The sequence below is a fragment of the Marmota monax genome, unplaced genomic scaffold (genome assembly GCF_021218885.2).
Source record: "Marmota monax isolate L192 unplaced genomic scaffold, Marmota_monax_Labrador192_F-V1.1 WCK01_AAM20220418_F8-fsc00012, whole genome shotgun sequence".
In the NCBI taxonomy this organism is placed as follows: domain Eukaryota; kingdom Metazoa; phylum Chordata; class Mammalia; order Rodentia; family Sciuridae; genus Marmota; species Marmota monax.
The window spans coordinates 29,251,829-29,269,993 of record NW_026695227.1 but is presented as its reverse complement, the minus strand read 5'-3'; the positions used below and the strand labels follow the sequence as shown (position 1 = coordinate 29,269,993).

The 18,165-nt window shown below is 34.0% G+C and overlaps 1 protein-coding gene across 3 annotated transcripts in view; it reads left to right on the top strand.

Annotated features, from left to right (window-relative positions):
* The window catches only part of Senp1 (SUMO specific peptidase 1), a 55,109-nt gene that overhangs the window by 20,959 nt on the left and 15,985 nt on the right, over nt 1-18,165 (top strand). For all 3 annotated transcript variants that reach the window (XM_046436247.2, XM_046436245.2, XM_046436246.2), the window contains 7 exons: nt 4,426-4,529; nt 4,613-4,896; nt 6,703-6,757; nt 10,861-10,899; nt 11,836-11,920; nt 12,283-12,438; nt 13,496-13,627. In XM_046436247.2, coding sequence (XP_046292203.1) covers nt 4,426-4,529; nt 4,613-4,896; nt 6,703-6,757; nt 10,861-10,899; nt 11,836-11,920; nt 12,283-12,438; nt 13,496-13,627 — 855 coding nt within the window. The remainder of the gene's footprint in view (nt 1-4,425; nt 4,530-4,612; nt 4,897-6,702; nt 6,758-10,860; nt 10,900-11,835; nt 11,921-12,282; nt 12,439-13,495; nt 13,628-18,165) is intronic.

Genomic DNA, 18,165 nt, shown 5'->3' with positions numbered 1-18,165 from the left:
GTACTATAGAATAATCCATAGGAGTAGACAAATATTGAAACAACTTTAGTATCTAACTTAGAGCAAATTATTTAAATATTGAATCTCTGGCATTACCAGTAATACAGAAATAATACATTTTCTCCTTATGAATAGAGAATTAATTGATGGAAACTTATGAACTGGAGAAAATGTTATTTCCATGGGAATGTTGGGATCTCCAAGAGAGATATATTTGCTTCTGTTTAAAGAATGAAAATTGGCAGCATACTACAGTGACATAGCCACATTAATGTATATAGCAGCTCAATTCACAATAGCTAAGTTATGGAACCAACCTAGGTGTCCTTCAACAGATGAATGGATAAAGAAAATGTGGTATATATACACAAGGGAATATTACTCAGCCATAAAGAAGAATGAAATTATGGCATTTGCCAGTAAATGGATGGAACTAGAGACTATTGTGCTAAGTAAAATAAGCCAATCCCCCAAAATCAAAAGCTGAATATTCTTTTTGATATGTGGATGCTAACACACAATAAAGGTGGAGGGGGAGAATAGAAGTTCATTGGGTTAGACAAAGGGGAATGAAGGGAAGGGGCGGTGGGAATAGGAAAGACAGTAAAAGGAATTGGACATAACTCCTATGTTCATATATGAATACATGACCAGTGTAACTCCACATCATGTATAACCACAAGAATTAGAAGTTATACTCCATGTATGTATAATATGTCAAAATACATTCTATTTTCATGTATAATTAAAAAAATAGAAAATATGAAGATTGGGTATCAATGCTGGATTTGTCTGTCAAATTTAGAAATATGAAGATATTTACAAAAAATGCTGCCTCTGAACTGTTTGTTCAGACTTACCACAGGGATTTGAAAGAATTTGGAAATCTCCAAGTTGTGGCTATACAGAATAACTGATTGAGAGTGTAGCATTGAGGAGCTGTGCTGTTCAGTTGGGATAACCAGTAGCCACAAGTGTTATTTAAATTAATTCAAATTAAATGAAATTAAAAATTTAGTTTCTTAGTCACAAGCCACATTTCAAGCATTCATTAGTCACATGTGGGTAGTGGCTACTATATTGCACAGCACAGTTATAGAACATTTCCAGTTTTTGTTATAGAGGATGTAAATTTCTGTTAGAAAAAGAGAAAATACTAGCAACAATACAAAATTTAAAGGGTAAGAACAATTACATATTACTTCCAGACATGCTTCTCTGTAACTTATTGAGCATTTTAAGATGTTAGATTTTATATAAATGGCAAGGATAGTTTTATTCCTTTCTCTTCAATGCTTTACAGTTTTGTCATAAACAAAGCATTTGAATTTAATAGAAAATTATTGAGTGATATACATTTTGTACTTGAAATTTATTTGTATGTTTTAAAAGTTATTTAAGCAAAATAAAAGTTAGGGAGATTACAAAGTTATTTGGATAATTTGTAAAAATAATTGGCTTGTTTGTTAAGGTTCATTTTGTGCACTCTAAAAATTGTTATACTCTTACAGTTCAATTTTTTGATGGAGCCTCTTGCAGAAATATCACCTAATTGCAGGAATATGTCACATATTTTTCTTAGTAGAATTCAGCACCTTAATTAATCTTACACTGTTTAAAATTTGGTCCTAAACTAAGTTTTTTAAATGTAATGTTAGACAGCCTCCTGAATTTCAACATATTATCTAATTATTGCTTCTTTTCCTCTTCATTTCCTAATTTCTTATTTAAGTATAAAAACACTTTAATAATATAGAGAGAAAGATGTGGTTTTTAAAAAATTTTTTAGTACTAGATGCTTTAAAACAGGAGTGTATTTGATGTTTCAAGTGACTTACCGTTTTTGTGCATTATTTGGTAAAACCAAGTGTTATGTATGTTCTTTTGAATGTTTCCTAAACTATCTTTTCTTTGACAGAAATGGTTCCAAATAGAACGTAACGTTCATTTTTTTTGTTTTAATGAAAGAAAAAGTACCTACCATCATTTAAAAAAAAAAAGTCCTTGTGACCTCCAAAATAATATGTAAAACAATGAAAACTTTAAACTTTTAAAACCATAAATTAGTTTAAACTGGAAACATGAGGCTTTAAGGGTTTGGAATAAGGATAATCTATTCTTTTTTATTTTATGTCCACTAGTAAGTATGAGATTATTCAGGGTCAAAATCTTTTCTTTGAAGTTACATTTATTGAGAAAATGATTTATAGGGGACTAGTGTGTGTTAAATTACTTTTTAATTAGATCTTTACATTGAATTAATCTAGATTTCTCTTAATTTGTGTTAGTAAAGTTACTTTATGATCCCTTGGTTCTTTGTATCTTATAAATATAAAAGTTTATTCTGAGAAAATAGTTGGCTCTGTGATGTGAGAAAGAAGTGTTTTTAACTTTGGTGGTTGATACCTTTGGAACAAATATCTTTTCTGTTTCATTTTACTCCATGTTCTTTTGAGATCTTCATGTGATGGAAATGATTTTTTTTTTTAAAACATTCCCTTGGTATCAAGAGATGCTCTGCAAAGTAACGTCTCATACTGGGGTATATACATTGTTTCCCTCTATGATGTAATAAACAAAGGTTTTTAAAATCCAGTTTGGTGGGACAGTGGATATGTACTAAAAGTGTTGGTTAATTAAGATTTAATTTTATGACCCAGGTGGCCTGATTTCCCTTCCCTCCTTTCATCTTAACTACTCTTGGAAACAGTCTATTGATAACTTTAATGTATGTTGATTAGGTTATTCGGTATACTAGAAGAGTTAACACTTAAATTTAGGATATACAGAAACTCCTGGTCCATAAAATGCCAGCTAACACAGATTTCCTGCATATAGAAGATCACTGTTGAGTTGATCAACAGACTGTTCTTACCATCTAATAATCTATAATAATGTGTTTTCATTCTGCTCTTAAAGAATCTTCATAATGGTAATTTAAGATTATACAGACAAAAGTTTTTCAAGTGTTTTCTTTTCAGTAGAATAGCCAAAAATAACAGATTTGGTTATTGATATTACTTTATACCTGGTAATGTCTGTTTCTAGCCTTATTTTTGTGCCATCATGGAGGTGCCAGCCCAGTACTGTAAATAGTATTTTCACAAACTGTGGAACAGGAGGTCACCATCATCTTGAATACAGTATTAATATCTAAGGGATAAAATAATGGAGGTTTTTTTTTTTCCTCCCACATAGAGCATTGCAAGATTTTGTTGTTGTGGGTTTTTTGTTTCTTTCTTTGTTTTTGTTGTTGTTTTTCCTCTTGGGTCTGTTCTTTCTTTTCTAACTTAGCTATACACCTTTAAGGATAGTTTTTTTTTTTCCTCAAAGGGAGTTGTCATGCCTCACAGTTTAAGTATATTCTAGTAGATGAGTAACATTATATTGGCAATGTAATTATAATTTACTCTGTAGCAACAACTAAAGATTCAAGAAGAAAAAATAAGTATTTATTTGCCTTTGTAATTAATCATTTAATTCATTTGGCTTTTAACAAATATTTGTAATTGAATAAAATACTTATGCACGTATTGTATGTCACTGCAAGGTGCTGCTAACCCTACCACCGTGTTTGAAATTATTGTGTAGTTATATTACACAGTTTGTAAGATTTAAAAAAAAAATAACTGAAACTTCTTGAACACAGTCCATTGCTTCAGGGGATCTGTATAGAGTAGATGTTTTATATGGTTACAGTAAATAATGATGTAATGAACTGACATAGTAATATCACTAATATTATTTTATTCTTATGCAGTGTAGTTCTTGGCTAGGTGACTGTATTTCTTTCTACCCTTCCCATCATTCACACTGACCTTACTACTTCTTGAATACGTCAGGCACATTCCTATTTCAGGGTTTTGCATTTGCTGTTCCTCTATCTGGAATATTCTTTTACATATAGATTTGGGGAAGGAGTTGAACCCAGGGGTACTTTACCACTATCCCCAGCCCTTTTTTATTATTATTTTTTTAAAATTTTGAGACAGGGTTTTGTTCAGTTATTGAGGGTCTTGCAAAGTTGCTGAGGCTGGCCTCAGACTTGCCATCCTTGTGCTTCAGTCTCCCAAGTCATTGGAATTACAGGTGTATTACCTCTCAGCCTAATGTACAACAGTTCTTAATTACCTTTAGGAGTCTGCTTGAAATTTGACTGAACTGGGGCTGGGGATGTGGCTCAAGTGGTAATGCGCTCGCCTAGCATGCGTGCGGCCCGGGTTCGATCCTCAGCACCACATACAAACAAAGATGTTGTGTCCGCCGAGAACTAAAAAATAAATATTAAAAAATTCTCTCTCTCTCTCTCTCTTTAAACAAAAAAAAAAAAAGAAATTTGAACTTCTGGGATCTCATCTAGATGCTACTTTGAGAAATACTTGTCTCATTGAATGTATTTAAGATCTTTATTTTTTTGTCTTATAGACAGTTCAAGAAGAAGAAAAAGAGATCTACAGACAACTGCTACAGATGGTCACAGGGAAACAGTTCTCTGTAGCCAAACCCACCACACATTTTCCTTTACACCTGTGAGTTACAGAAGCATCTTTTTAGATTAATTTAATTCTACAATTTGCTATTTGATATTCAAACTATATCGTTCTCTTGCTAGGTCTCGATGTCTTAGCTCCAGTAAGAATACTTTGAAAGACTCACTGTTTAAAAATGGAAATTCTTGTGCATCTCATGTCATTGGTTCTGATACTTCATCATCTGGATCTGCCAGCATTTTAACTACCCAGGAACAGCGGTCTCACAGTGCATATTCCTTACCGTCATATACCCCAGATGTTCCATTTGGATCCACAGATTCTGATCCTTGCCATCAACCCCATCATCACCACTCTCTTCCACATCAACCAGATAATTTACCAGCATCAAACACACAATCTGAAGGTAAAAATGATATTGTATAACTGTATTTTTAATTCTAACAGCCAGTTAACTTTATCTGGATTGATTATTGGCAACATTGTAATGCACACATAACATACATATACACTATATATACATATATGAGACTTTAAAAACATAATTCAACTAATCATGCCATGAGCAAGCTAAACATACAAGTAAAATAATGAAATACTACTTTTTCCTTTTTTTGGGGGAGGTGGTACTCTTTTCTTACATCAAATTGTAAATGATTTGATATAATATCTAAATGACTAATTGCCTGAGGCAGAACCTAGAATCAGAGTATATCCAGCCCAGTTGCTTCAGCACTTTCCCTGTTTCTTAATTACTTTGCAATGAAAATCAAGTAAACTGAAGTTCTAGGAGTTTTGAGATATATCAAAAATGTATTGAAATATAAGTATTTAACATATAATACTAAGCCATTATAGGTTTATGCATTTTAGAATGATTGTCAGCAAGTTTTGGAGAGAGTTTTTTTTCCTAACTTTTGGCATTGGTCCTTTAAGGTTTTGCTATAATAGTTCTCTCCATTTTTTGGTATGTATTATGGTACACTTGTACATATTTAGGTATGTAACTTAAAACAAATTGTGGGTTAAATGGTCAGACGTTAGGAATCTTTTTTTTTTTTTTTTTTTGACATTAGGAATCTTGATAGATTGAGCACAAGACTTTTCCTCCTTCCTCAATTCATTTGATTTTTTTTTTAATCTTTTTTTTTTTTTTTTTTGGTTTTAATTCTCACTTGAGGATTAAAATTTTTGGTGACATCATGGGGGCTGGGATTGTGGCTCAGTGGTAGACGTTTGCCTTGCACATGTGAGGTACTGGGTTTGATTCTCAGCACCACATAAAAAATAAATAAAGTATTATGTTCATCTACAGCCAAAAAAATATGAAAAAAAAAATTCTGGTGACATCACCATGGTGGCATCATTATATAGTTACACATACCCATGAAAACTTGTATTACATTTTTGAAGTTATTTATTTAATAGAAGGTGGGGCAGAGCTAGGGAAGTGGCTCAGTGGTGGTGTGCTTGTGTAGTGTGGGTGAGACCTGGGGTTTCATCCCTAGGACTGCACAAAAAAGTCAAAACAAAATAAAATTTAACCTCAGAATCATACATTGTGTGGCAGATACTTAGATACAATTAGATTGGAACAAATATACTACATTGCCCTGTTTAATTCTCTCCTTGTACCACTTAATAAATACTCTAAATGAGGTTCTAATCATAGCACTTTATAAGGATATGGTTGCTGCCCTAGAGGAGTATTTATTCCAGAAACAAATGATATAATGATAAAATTTGTATGTTATAGAGTCCTCCTACAGTACTATATCTTTCCCTCCCCTTTCCCTTCCCTTCCTTTCACCTAATTCATTTTCATGGGTCCATCACGAGCTCAAGACTGCATGTTCTTATTTTCCAAGTATAATTGTATTTTTAATTTTAACAGCCAGTTAACTTTATCTGGATTGATTATTAAAAGAAAGCACAGGGAGTAAACACATCCCAAGGGTGGATGCAAAAGGGCAAATATGCTTGTATTTCAGAGTGACTTCTTATTTGTAAGACAAGCTCTTCACTAAGACCTATTAATGGTCTCAGTGAAAGAGACCCGTCTCTCTTTCTCTTTCTTAATATCTTTGTCCTAATGCTGTTATTTTTGGGGAAATAGAATATAATAAAGTTTAGGAATTTGAACTAAGACAAATAGAAAATATAACGGTGGAATTTTATTAATCAGGAAATGCTCTTGTGTTTCTTTGTTTAGGCTCAGACTCTGTGATTTTACTCAAAGTGAAAGAGTCTCAGACTCCAACTCCCAGGTAAACTTAGGAAAAAGGTCGTTCTCTCTCTCTTTCTCTCTCTCTATTCTAATTAGTTATACATGACAGCAGAGTGCGTTCGATTCATTGTATACAAATGGAGCACAACTTTTCATTTCTCTTATACACAATGAAGAGTGAAAAGGTCATTCTTAACATATAATTTTCCCTTTGTTTAACCAAAATTTCTTTACTAAGAGTTGTGTAACACAAAATTGCCTCAATTCAAACCTTTCTCATGTATTATTTGAATTTCAGTGACTTCCTAATTGATCATCTTTCCTCCAGCCTTCCTTTTGTTCTTCATTTCATCTTCCACCATACTATGTTAATTCATTTTCAACCTTATTCTTTCATCCATTTTCATGCTGCAACCAAAGTGATCTTTCTAAAATTCTTCTACTTTATTCTTCAGTTCATTTTCCATCCTATAGCCAGAGTGATCTTTCTAAAATATCTGATCATTCATTAAAGGAATTTATGACCATTTATTAAACTCTTTCAAGGGTGGTTTATTAGACATAGAATTAAACCCAAACTCCTTAGTATTGTATAGTGAGCACTTCCTCCATAAGCCTTACCTTCCATTGCACATTTCTTTAACAAGTATTTAAATATTAAGAGTCTACTATGTGCCAGGTACCGGAATAGACAATGGGGATAACAGCAGAGAAAAAAAGTCTCTGCCCTCAAGGAGTTGTATTTTAGATGAGGGAAGTGATAGGAGACAAGTAGGGAGCACATAAACATATATGTCTAGTAGTTATAAATGTTGTAAAGAAAAAGGGACTAATATGTAGGCTAGGGTTGGAGAAAAATTACATGTATAGGGTAGTTGAGGCAAGTCTTCAGTCAAGTGCCAGCTGAGTAGAGACATAATGAAAGTGAGAGGAAGCCATGTGGAAATATGAGACTCTTTTCATGTATTTTCAAATGCTGAATTTGTTTTAGTTTTTAAATATGATATGCTTTTTTTTGCCAATTTTTTTTCTGCCTTGAATATTCTGTCAACTGATCTAACAGTAGTCTCTTTTATCTTTAAATTTCATTTCAAGAGTGACTTACATATGAAACTTTACTTCTGGGAGGTGTCAATACTTCTCTGGGAGGTGTCAAGTACATCTCCCTCTGTAATTCACTAGGTTATTACTTAGATTTCTTTGCCGTATTATGGTCTTGGCATTTCAGTTGCTAGAATGGCAGTTTTAGTTTTCCATTGAGGAGATTAGAGATAATAAAATGTTCTTTCTCATTTAATTTCCACTACTTCTTTGCAGCTCCCCCATTCATTCTAAGCTTTGAGTATTCATTAAAATTTTCTGTTGAGTGACTCAGGGAGACTTTGTAGTTTGGGTTCTTTATTTCTTAGTTTTTCAGAGTCGGACCTGACTTCTGATCTTGGCTCTTTCAGGCTTCCTGTAACTTTGAAGTTATTCTTCTGAACCTCATATTACTTATAAATAAAATGCCAGTATTAGTACTCTACCATTGAATTATGTGAAGAAGAACTTACAGATAAAGCATTTTAAAAGTGTTTCACAGCCAGGCATGGTGGCACATGCCTGTAATCCCAGCCACTCAGGAGGCTGAGACAGGAAGATCTCAAATTCAAAGCCAGCTTCAGCAAAAGCAACGCATTAAGCAACTCAGTGAGACTGTCTCTAAAGAAAATGCAAAATAGTGCTGGGGATGTGGCTCAGTGGTCAGGTGCCCTTGAGTTCAATCCCTGGTACCCCAAAAGAAGTAGGTTTTCTCTCTCAGGAAGAAATTACTCAAAGATAGAGTGCTCTCACTAGGCTGAAGGTGTGGTTTAGTGGTAGCACGCTTCCTTAGCATGTGTAAAGTCTTGGGGTCGATCCCTAGCACTGCTAGAAATGTAAAAAGACTTCCTCAATGATTCTTTACTAAGTCTTTTCCTTTATGGAGGACATCTAGTGACAACTAAAGGATGAGATGAAGGAGAAATGGTCTGTTGGGTAAGATTGATTACGTGATACTATTTGTTGAAAATGGAACCTAGTCATCACCCAGTACTGATCATAGTGCCTGACATGTGATGGGTGCTTAGAAAATAAATCTTTGCTAAATAAATGAATATCCTAGAGAACCTGAAATACTCTAAGTAGCCCTAGTACTCATTTTTTTCCCTTTTTGCTTAATGAATCAGTCTACTGAAAGGCATTTAACTACAAGTATAAAGAACACAGTCTTCGGAATTAGATAAGATTTCTAATCCTGGCTATTCCAAGTCAAATTATCCTTCTGAACCTGAGTTTCCTTTTCTGTGTGTGTGTGTGTGTGTGTGTGTGTGTGTGTGTGTATATATATATATTACATATATATTAAGGATTAAATAATATGGGGCTTATCATGAAGCTTCACTAGTATGTAAAACACCTAGAGCAAAGTTTTACATATGGAGCACCAAGTCAGTGTTCAAAATATAGTTGTAGTTAGCCAGGCACAGTGGCGCATGCGTGTAATCCCAGCAGCTCAGAAGGAGAGGCAGGAGAATGGTGGGTTCAAAGTCAGTCTCAGCAACTTAGTGAGACCCTGTCTCAAAATATATATATGTGTGTGTGTGTGTGTGTGTGTGTGTGTATGTATAAACACACATGTACACACATACACATATAGTTGTAGTTATTACTATTACTGTATGCTTCATTTCTATGAGAAGTAATATATAATCTCTTTGGAAAAGGAAATTTCCCCTATTTGGCTTTCCTGAGACAGTAGATACCTTAATCCATTGAAGAGAAGTACTTGCCCCTGCATTATTCTTTCATTCAAATATTAAGTCTCTACTGTGTGCAAGGAACTATTCTAGTTGCAGAAGATGTGGTAGTTTACAAAATAAAAAGTACTTTTCTGTCTTTATCAAGTTTTTGTTTTAATAAGGAAAGCCAGATTTTAATAGCATGATCCATGACTGTGAAATTTCTTTATATTGTGTAATAAGCACCTTCTCATGTTCATTTATTTTTAGTACCATACACTAAACAGCCCTCACAGTGCTACCACTGTTCTCTGTGGCTTTCTATCTTGGTCTTTATCAGGTGTTCATTGTGCCAAGGGGATAGGCTGTTATTAATGACAATGACAATGCAGAGGCAGTGGAATAGCAACCTAAGGATTACTGGGGATACAAACTCTCCAAAGTTAGACTAAGGGGCAAGGGTTATCCTCTGAGCCCTTGTTAGTACCCTTACTAGGAGAGATTATAGAGATTTAAGGACTGAAAGAGACTCTATATCACACTGAATTTTATAAATCTTGAAAACAATGCCCATGTCTCTTACTCAAAATTATAAAACTAAATGGGGACTGCTCCAGGAGATATAGGTCTCTTAACTCCTTATTTAAAGCTCTTTTTACTTTTTCTGTTTCTTCAGAAAAGTGTTCACTTTTCTTTCAGTTGTTTCTGTGATAGATTCCTTAGTTAGGGGTTTTCAAGGAGTTGAAGTCAAGAAAAACAAGAAGCAGTTGGGACAGTTAACATGCCTGTGACACCATTAAGCATTATTCACTTAGAATGGCAGTAGGAACTACAGTGGAATTGATCTTTTAGCTCTGGAATGGATTTGCATTGTTCTTCTCTGCTTTGGCGCTCATTGACTTATTAGCCATTTGATAGGGAATATTTGGTGGATGGGAATGTTCAGCAACTATTATGATTTGGATGGATACTTTTTGACTTTGACTGACAAGAAATCCAAGAATCCCTAAGATTTGAGTAAATCATTAATAAATCTGTCAGCATAAACCATTTAATAAGAGTAAAGTTCTAGCTTAATATATTATCTTGACTAGTAATGTGCTTTTTCACATACTGTCCTCTCATGCAATTGGGGAACTATGCTAAACTTAATTGGGTGATCTTTTTAAGAAATGTGTAAGCAGATGACTCATTTGTGTTCTTTTATTCTCAGATAATATTTTACAACTTTATTCTCAGATAATATTATAGTTATATTAATTAGGTACCTTATACTTATTCTATAAAGTATTATTATAAACTATATAAATGATTGCTTTTGTTGATAAAAATATTTAAGTTTTCTCATAAATCTCTCTGGCTCATTTTTTCCTTCCACCTATAGTCCTGCTTTCTTCCAGGCAGAGCTGTGGATCAAAGAATTGTAAGTTATTTGTTTTTAGTATGATTTTTCTTTCTCAGTCACTTCATTTTCAGTTAGAAGAAGAGAAACAATTAGCTAATCATCCTGATTATCTTTTTTTTTTTTTTTGGTCATTAAGAATTACCTATTTGAACTCCAAAGTTTACTGAGTTTTAGAAATTCTCTTATAATTGGGATATTTCTATTTTTATGTTTACTAAATTATAGCAATTGTTGAAACTAAATTGAATTGGAAAAATATTTCAAAGTTAGACATTATATATAAAGGAAAATATATGTTTTAATTTTGACACTGGTAAAACTGACTTATTTACTGAAGGCATTTAGTTTCCAGTTCCAAGAACTAACTTTTAGTTTTTTAAACCCTCTGCTCTTTGTGACTTTTTACAATACTTTAAATACAATGTGTATGTATTTTAATACAACAATGTGTTTTAACTAAAAATTAATGTCTTATTTGGGATTCAGAATGAAGTTTCACTTTCACATAATTTTAGAAGCATGTTAGAAAGGGGCTCATGGACTTGGGTTGTGTCTCAGTGATAGAGCACTCGTCTAGCATGTGCAAGGCCCTAGGTTTGATCCTTAGCACCATATAAAAATAAATAAACAAAATAAAGGTATTGTGTCTAATTACAACTAAAAAAATAAATATTAAAAAAAGGTGGCTACACAATTATAAATATTTACAAAAGTCACCTGTTCACATTGAGCAGTACACTAGGAGACAATCATTTCAGTCAAAGTGGTGAGATAATTTCATTAACTAACTCTGTCGTTTTACTCTGTGTCTTAAAATATAAATGTGATGAGGCATAAGTTAGTGTAAGGTCTTTCTGTGTGAGGGTTTTGTATTTGATATTCACTGCATGTCAACAGTGTTTTGATCCCAAGAGGGTGATCTCCATTTGTGTCATTTTTGTTTTCACTTTATAGAACTAGTGTTTATGATTCTCGTGCTCGGGAAAGATTGCGCCAGATTGAAGAGCAGAAAGCACTGGCATTACAGCTTCAAAATCAGGTAAAAATTATAGGGGCTAGGGTTGTAAGTCAGTGGTGTAGTGCTTGCCTTGAATGGGTGATGCACTGGGTTCAATTCTCAGCACCACATAACAATAAATAAATAAAGGTATTGTGTCCATCTACAACTAAAAAAAAATCTTTAAAAAAGATTATAAATAAATAGCATGTCCAAATTGAAACTAGTTTAGAAGGTTATCTGGATTTGGGTAACTGCTGTTGTGATTGCAAGATTGTATGTGGTGGCATAGCATTTTATGATGAGTGGTATATGTTCTTGGTCTTTCCAACTAGAACTACTCAGTATACATAAGTCAAATAGTAGATTTCCTTATTGCACTATTCTGCTGTTCTGGTTTTCAGAGATTGCAGGAACAGGAACATTCATTACATGATTCAGTAGAACTGCATCTTCGTGTACCTCTTGAAAAGGAGATCCCTGTCACAATCTCCCAAGAAACAGAAAAAAAAAGTCATAAATTAACTGATAGTGAAGATGAATTCCCTGAAATTACAGAGGTAAAGTACATGCTGTAAATTCCTGCACTAATAAGTATTATATTTAGAAAGAATGCTCTGGACACTTTTAAACATAAAGTAATAGAATATGTGGTATTAAATTTTATTGCATACTTCACTGATTTTATTATACATCAATCTTTATTTTTAAAGGATTATTGAAATTTGATGAAAAAATTGGGGGGTTGAGGGTATAGCTCATTGGTAGAATGCTAGCATATACAAGGCCTTGGGTTCAATCCTTAGCATTATAAGCAAAACAAAACCAGAAAAAATTATGTACCTGGTGAGCATAACACAGTTACTGTAGTTGCCCTGGAGTACATATTTTATATTTTAAAAAGTAAAACACAGGGCTGGGTTGTAGTTCAGTGGTGGAGTGCTTGCTTCACGTGTGAGGCCCTGAGTTCTATCCTCCAAAGCACATAAAAATAAATAAATAAAATAAAGGTATTATGTCCATCTACAACTAAAAATTAAAAAAAAAAAAATTAAAACACAAATTTTTCTAGGAAAATAGTGTCTAAAGTACACTGCTTTTACTCCATTGCTACCTTTTGTGAAAGCTTTTTCTTAGGAAATCATTTGGACCAGAAATATAAAATATAGGGGGAGGGCTTTTCTTTTCTTTTCTTTTTTTTAAATATTTTTTAGCTACACAGACACAATATCTTTATTTATTTTTATGTGATGCTGAGGATCAAATCCAGTGCCTCACATGTGCAAAGCAAGCGCTCTACCACTGAGCCACAACCCCAGCCACGGGGGAGAACTTTTTCATAGTCTTAGGAAATTTGATAACAAAAGATTGTTTCAGATTTTAGGAATTAATATAAAAAACAAGTATCTGGATATTGTAAGAATGGAGAACTAAATAGGATGGAAGGAAGTAATCAATGTTGGAATGGAATAGAAACTAAAATGTTAGATAGAAGCAAAATGATTAACAGTAAATTGGTAAAACGGTTGACTAATATATAGCATGGGGAATTGGTGAGCAGTCTGATTTTGTCTGAAGCCATGTGTGTTTGATCTCTAACACCCTTTGTTTTCCTAGGAAATGGAGAAAGAAATAAAGAATGTATTTCGTAATGGGAACCAAGATGAAGTTCTCAGTGAAGCATTCCGCTTGACCATTACACGCAAAGATATTCAAACTCTAAATCATCTAAATTGGCTCAATGATGAGGTAATCTTAAATTTTTTATATAGAAATATTTTATATAGAATTTATTTTATATAAAAATAGTAGATGAACATTAAGACATTATGTCACATTATCTCCCTTTCTGCATCTACTTGTTTTAAGTCACTTACATTATAAATGATAAGCTTTCTAGAATAGTCTTCATTGGTACATAATATTTTAAAAACTGATGCTGAAGAAGTTTGATATATTAGGGGAAAAAGTTATTGCCCTCACCTCCCAATTCCAGCTAAGTATATTAGTTGCACTGTGAACTTTAAACTGATCTATCCTGTTCCTAAACCTATAGATATCTGTTTCATTTCAAAAGAATGTTTCCACAGCCAAAGACGAGAATTGGGATTGAACATTATATATTTTAGGTACCAATATCTGTTCTTGTATGCTGAAGACTTTCCAAATAATAATATTGGAACATCTGTTGAGCATTTAGCTCATGTTAGGCACTGTTCTAAGTGTTTTATATGTTCTACTCACGTAAGATTTACTATACCCTTGGAAGTAGATGCTATAGTTTTATCATCCCCATTCTATACATAAAAAAATAAGGCATAAGAAGGTTAAGAAACTTCTAGCTATTATAACTGTTAAATAGCACAGCCAAGGTTCAGACCCAAGCATTGAGTCTTATCTACTGTATCATACCACCTCAGAATCTTAAATTGGGTCCTGTCTTAGGATTAGGTATATAAAGTTAGGAGTTAGGTATCATGCCCAGATTTTTCTCTGGAGGCAGCTGGACTAGCCCCACTGCCTCTTCAGTTTATAAAATAAAATTTCAGAAGTTCTTTAGTCCCTGTAATATTCTTTGACCTAGAATAGTAAGGAATATGTGATTTGACACTGTATTTAGGGAATACAGAATCCCTTTACTACTTTTAGCTCCTCAGAATTAGAACATTGAATCAAATAATGGGGGAGAGGATAAAAGACCTCAAAATCAAAGGGTGAAATGAAAATCAAGAATAAGCAAAAATATCCACTGATATATTGGTTTTGATCTTTGGTCTTTTGCCATTTTTGCCTGCCACTGCTAGAGGAGAAAATGGTTTCTCCAAAGGGACTGTGCCTGTTGTAAATTATACACAGCCTTGTAGGGGGCAGCAGTGAGTAGGATATGAACTAAGAGTTTTGCTGTTGACTGTGGCGGTTACCTCAGTGAGATCCCTTACAGAAGCAGCATTCATCAGGACATATTTTCCATTCCCTGGGCCCATCAGAAGCTGAATTTTTAGCAAGCAAAGTTAATAGAAATTATTATTTAGAGATGAGAAGGAAATATTCTTTGTCTCTTTTATCTTACCACACTTACCTATATCTTTTTTTTTAAATATTTTTTTTAGTTATAGATGGTCACAATACCATTATTTTATTTTTATGTGGTGCTGAGGATCGAACCCAATGTCTCACATGTGCTAGGCAGGTGCTCTACCACTGAGCTACAGACCCAGCCCTACCTATAACTTTATAGGAAGTGCTTTTCTTTTGAGTTCAAAATAATGTTAACCTCAAAAATGGGTGCCAGTTCATATGTCTATGATGATGATGAAAACTATTTTAAATAAAAAGCATCATTTTCAAAGCAGCATACTTCTCAGGCTTTTAAAGTTATTGTCCTTGTGAAGTCAGTATTCTGAAGTGTTAGTACACAGCCTAAAATGTCTATATTCCTTTTGAAAAATTCTGTTTCTCAATTTTTGAGCAGTCTTTTGCAAGTAATTTGTCCTTTCCAATTGTGTTCTTTACTTCAAATAGATATTTTTATTCATAATCGTTTCTCTTCTTTTTATATGTCCTATCAGTTTTATAGGATATATTAAAACTTTTTTCAAAATAAGATGATGATTAATTATTTTTATAATTGACAAGGAATGTAACAGCCAGGAAATGAAAGGAATCGATTTAGTTTGTATTAAAAAAAAAAAAAAATCTGGAAATGCTCTATTTTGGATATGTATAGAAAAACATTTGGCTACCCTTCCCCTGGTGCTTTCCTGAAAGGAAAATAGACTTCAATGTCTGTTCATATAATAGCCTTTCAAAAAATATTTTCATGAATAGATTTATTTATAGGTGAATTTTGTTAAATTATATATAGTTTCAAAAGATTAATAATTGAAAGAATGGATGCTTTACCTTCACATAAGAAAATTAAACTTCTCAAAAATGGAATGTTGGAACTGGCTACCTTATAAACAATACATAAAGAAGTAGAAGACTGATAAAATTAGGGACATTGTAGGAATTAGGTCAGGAGATTAGTTATTGATAAAAATACCCAGTTAAAGGAAGGGGAAGACAAGAGTTAAAGGAAGAATTAGTTGTAAAAATAGATTGAAAGTCACAATCAAGAAACAAATATTTTAGCCAAGAGTGGTAATGCACACCTGTAATTTCAGCTATTCAAGAGGCTAAGGCAGGAGGATCACAAGTTTGAGGCTAATTTGGGCAACTTAGCAAAAATAAAACAAAACAGGCCGGAGATATTACTCGTGGTAGAGCATTTGCCTAAGGACACAGGGTCCCAGATTTTATCCCCAGGACTAGAACCAAAAAAACAAAAAACAAACTTCAAATACATGGAAATGATTTAGATAAATAGAACTAAATCTTGCTTCTGGTCATAATAGAATAAAATGGCAAGATTTACCCTTTCATCTTAACTGGAAGACTAAATAAAACATATGGAACAACAGTTTTCAGACACTGCCTAACAGGCAGTACAGGACAGTTGTGCCTGAGAGAAGGGGACTAAAGAGGATATCCCCTATAGTTGCCTTAGCTTACTGAAATTCAGGGCAGGGGCTGGTAGATTTTAAATACAGGAGCTTCTCTCAAGTCTTAGGTTGAATACTGACCTGGGTGTTTGTGAAAAGACACTACTAAAGGCTAGGAGAAGAATTGCCAGAAAGACGGAACCAGAACAATCTCAGGGCCCACACACACACCAAGAGTAGTCATGTTCCAGCCAGTTAAAGTGGAAAAAATCTCCGAAGTGAGAGGGTGTATGAATAGAATCCTTATAAGAGTTCACAGTGTCCAATATCACATCAAAAATTGCCTGAAACTGTCCAATAATACATGTTAATAAAAAATTGTTTTAATTTCCAGCTATACAAAGAGAAAAGAAAATACAGCTAATGACAAAGGAGAAAAGCAGTCACTACAAACACCCAGAAATGAACAAAATGATAAAATTAGCAAACAAATATGTTAAAACAGGTATTAATTATATTCAGAAAAGTAGAGAAAAATGGACATTCTGTGGAGAGAAATGGAGATATTTTTTAAAAGGTCCAAATTGAACTTATAGAAATGAGAATGTATCTGAAATAAAACATACACAGGCTGGTGCTATAGTAGATTAGACACGTCAGAAGAAAAGCATTTGTGAACTTAAAGATATAGCAATAGAAGCTGGCATGGTGGTGCACACCTGTAATCCAGGCGGCTTGGGAGGCTGAGGCAGGAGGATCACTAGTTCAGACAGAGCCGGCCTCAGCAAAAGGGAAGCACTAAGCAAGTCAGTGACACACTCTGTCTCTAAAGAAAATACAAAACAGGGCTGGGGATGTTGCTCAGTGGTTGAGTGCCCCTGAGTTCAATCCCCAGTACCCCCCCCAAAAAAAATATAGCAATAGAAACCATCCAGAAGTAAACAGAAAAAATGCTGAAGATAGCCAGGCACAGTGGCACACACCTGTAATCCCAGCATCTCAGGAGGCCGAGTCATGAAGATTGGAAGTTTGAGGTCAGTATTAGCAACTTAGGTTCTAAGCAACGTAGTTAGACCCTGTCTCAAAAAATAAAAAGAGGGACTTGGGTTGTGACTCAGTGGTAGAGTGCTTGCCTAGCACATGTGAGGGACTGAGTTCAAGCCTCAGCACCACATAAGAATGAAATAAAGATATTGTGTCTACCACCTACAACTAAAAAATAAATAGGGCTGGGGATGTGTCTCAGTGGTAAAGTGCCCCTGGGTTAAAGCCTCAGTATCAATAAAATAAAATTTAAAAGGCTGAAGAAGGATGACAGACCATCAGTGAACCATGGGACAGTTATCAGTCAGCATATAATTATAGTCTCAAAAAGAAAGGTGGGAACATAGGTAATGTCAACAAAGTATTTGAAAAATTAATGGTAGAGCCAGCACGGTGGCTCACGCCTGTAATCCCAGTGGCTCTGCAGGCTGAGACTGGAGGATTGTGAGTTCAAAGCCAGCCTCAGCAAAGGCAAGGCACTAAGCAACTCATTGAGACCCCATCTCTAAATAAAATACAAAATAGGGCTGGGGACGTGACTCAGTATGTGAATGCCCCCAAGTTCAATCCCCAGTACACACCCCCCCCCCCGCCAAAAAATAAAATTAATGGTGGAAGAGTTCTCAAATTTGAAAACTGTTAACTGAATAAATTGAAGAAATTTAGCACACCCCAGGAAGTGCTAATCAAATCAGGCAGAAGAAGCACCATACTAAAATAATAATAAATTACCAAAAATTAGTGATAAAGAGAAAAATA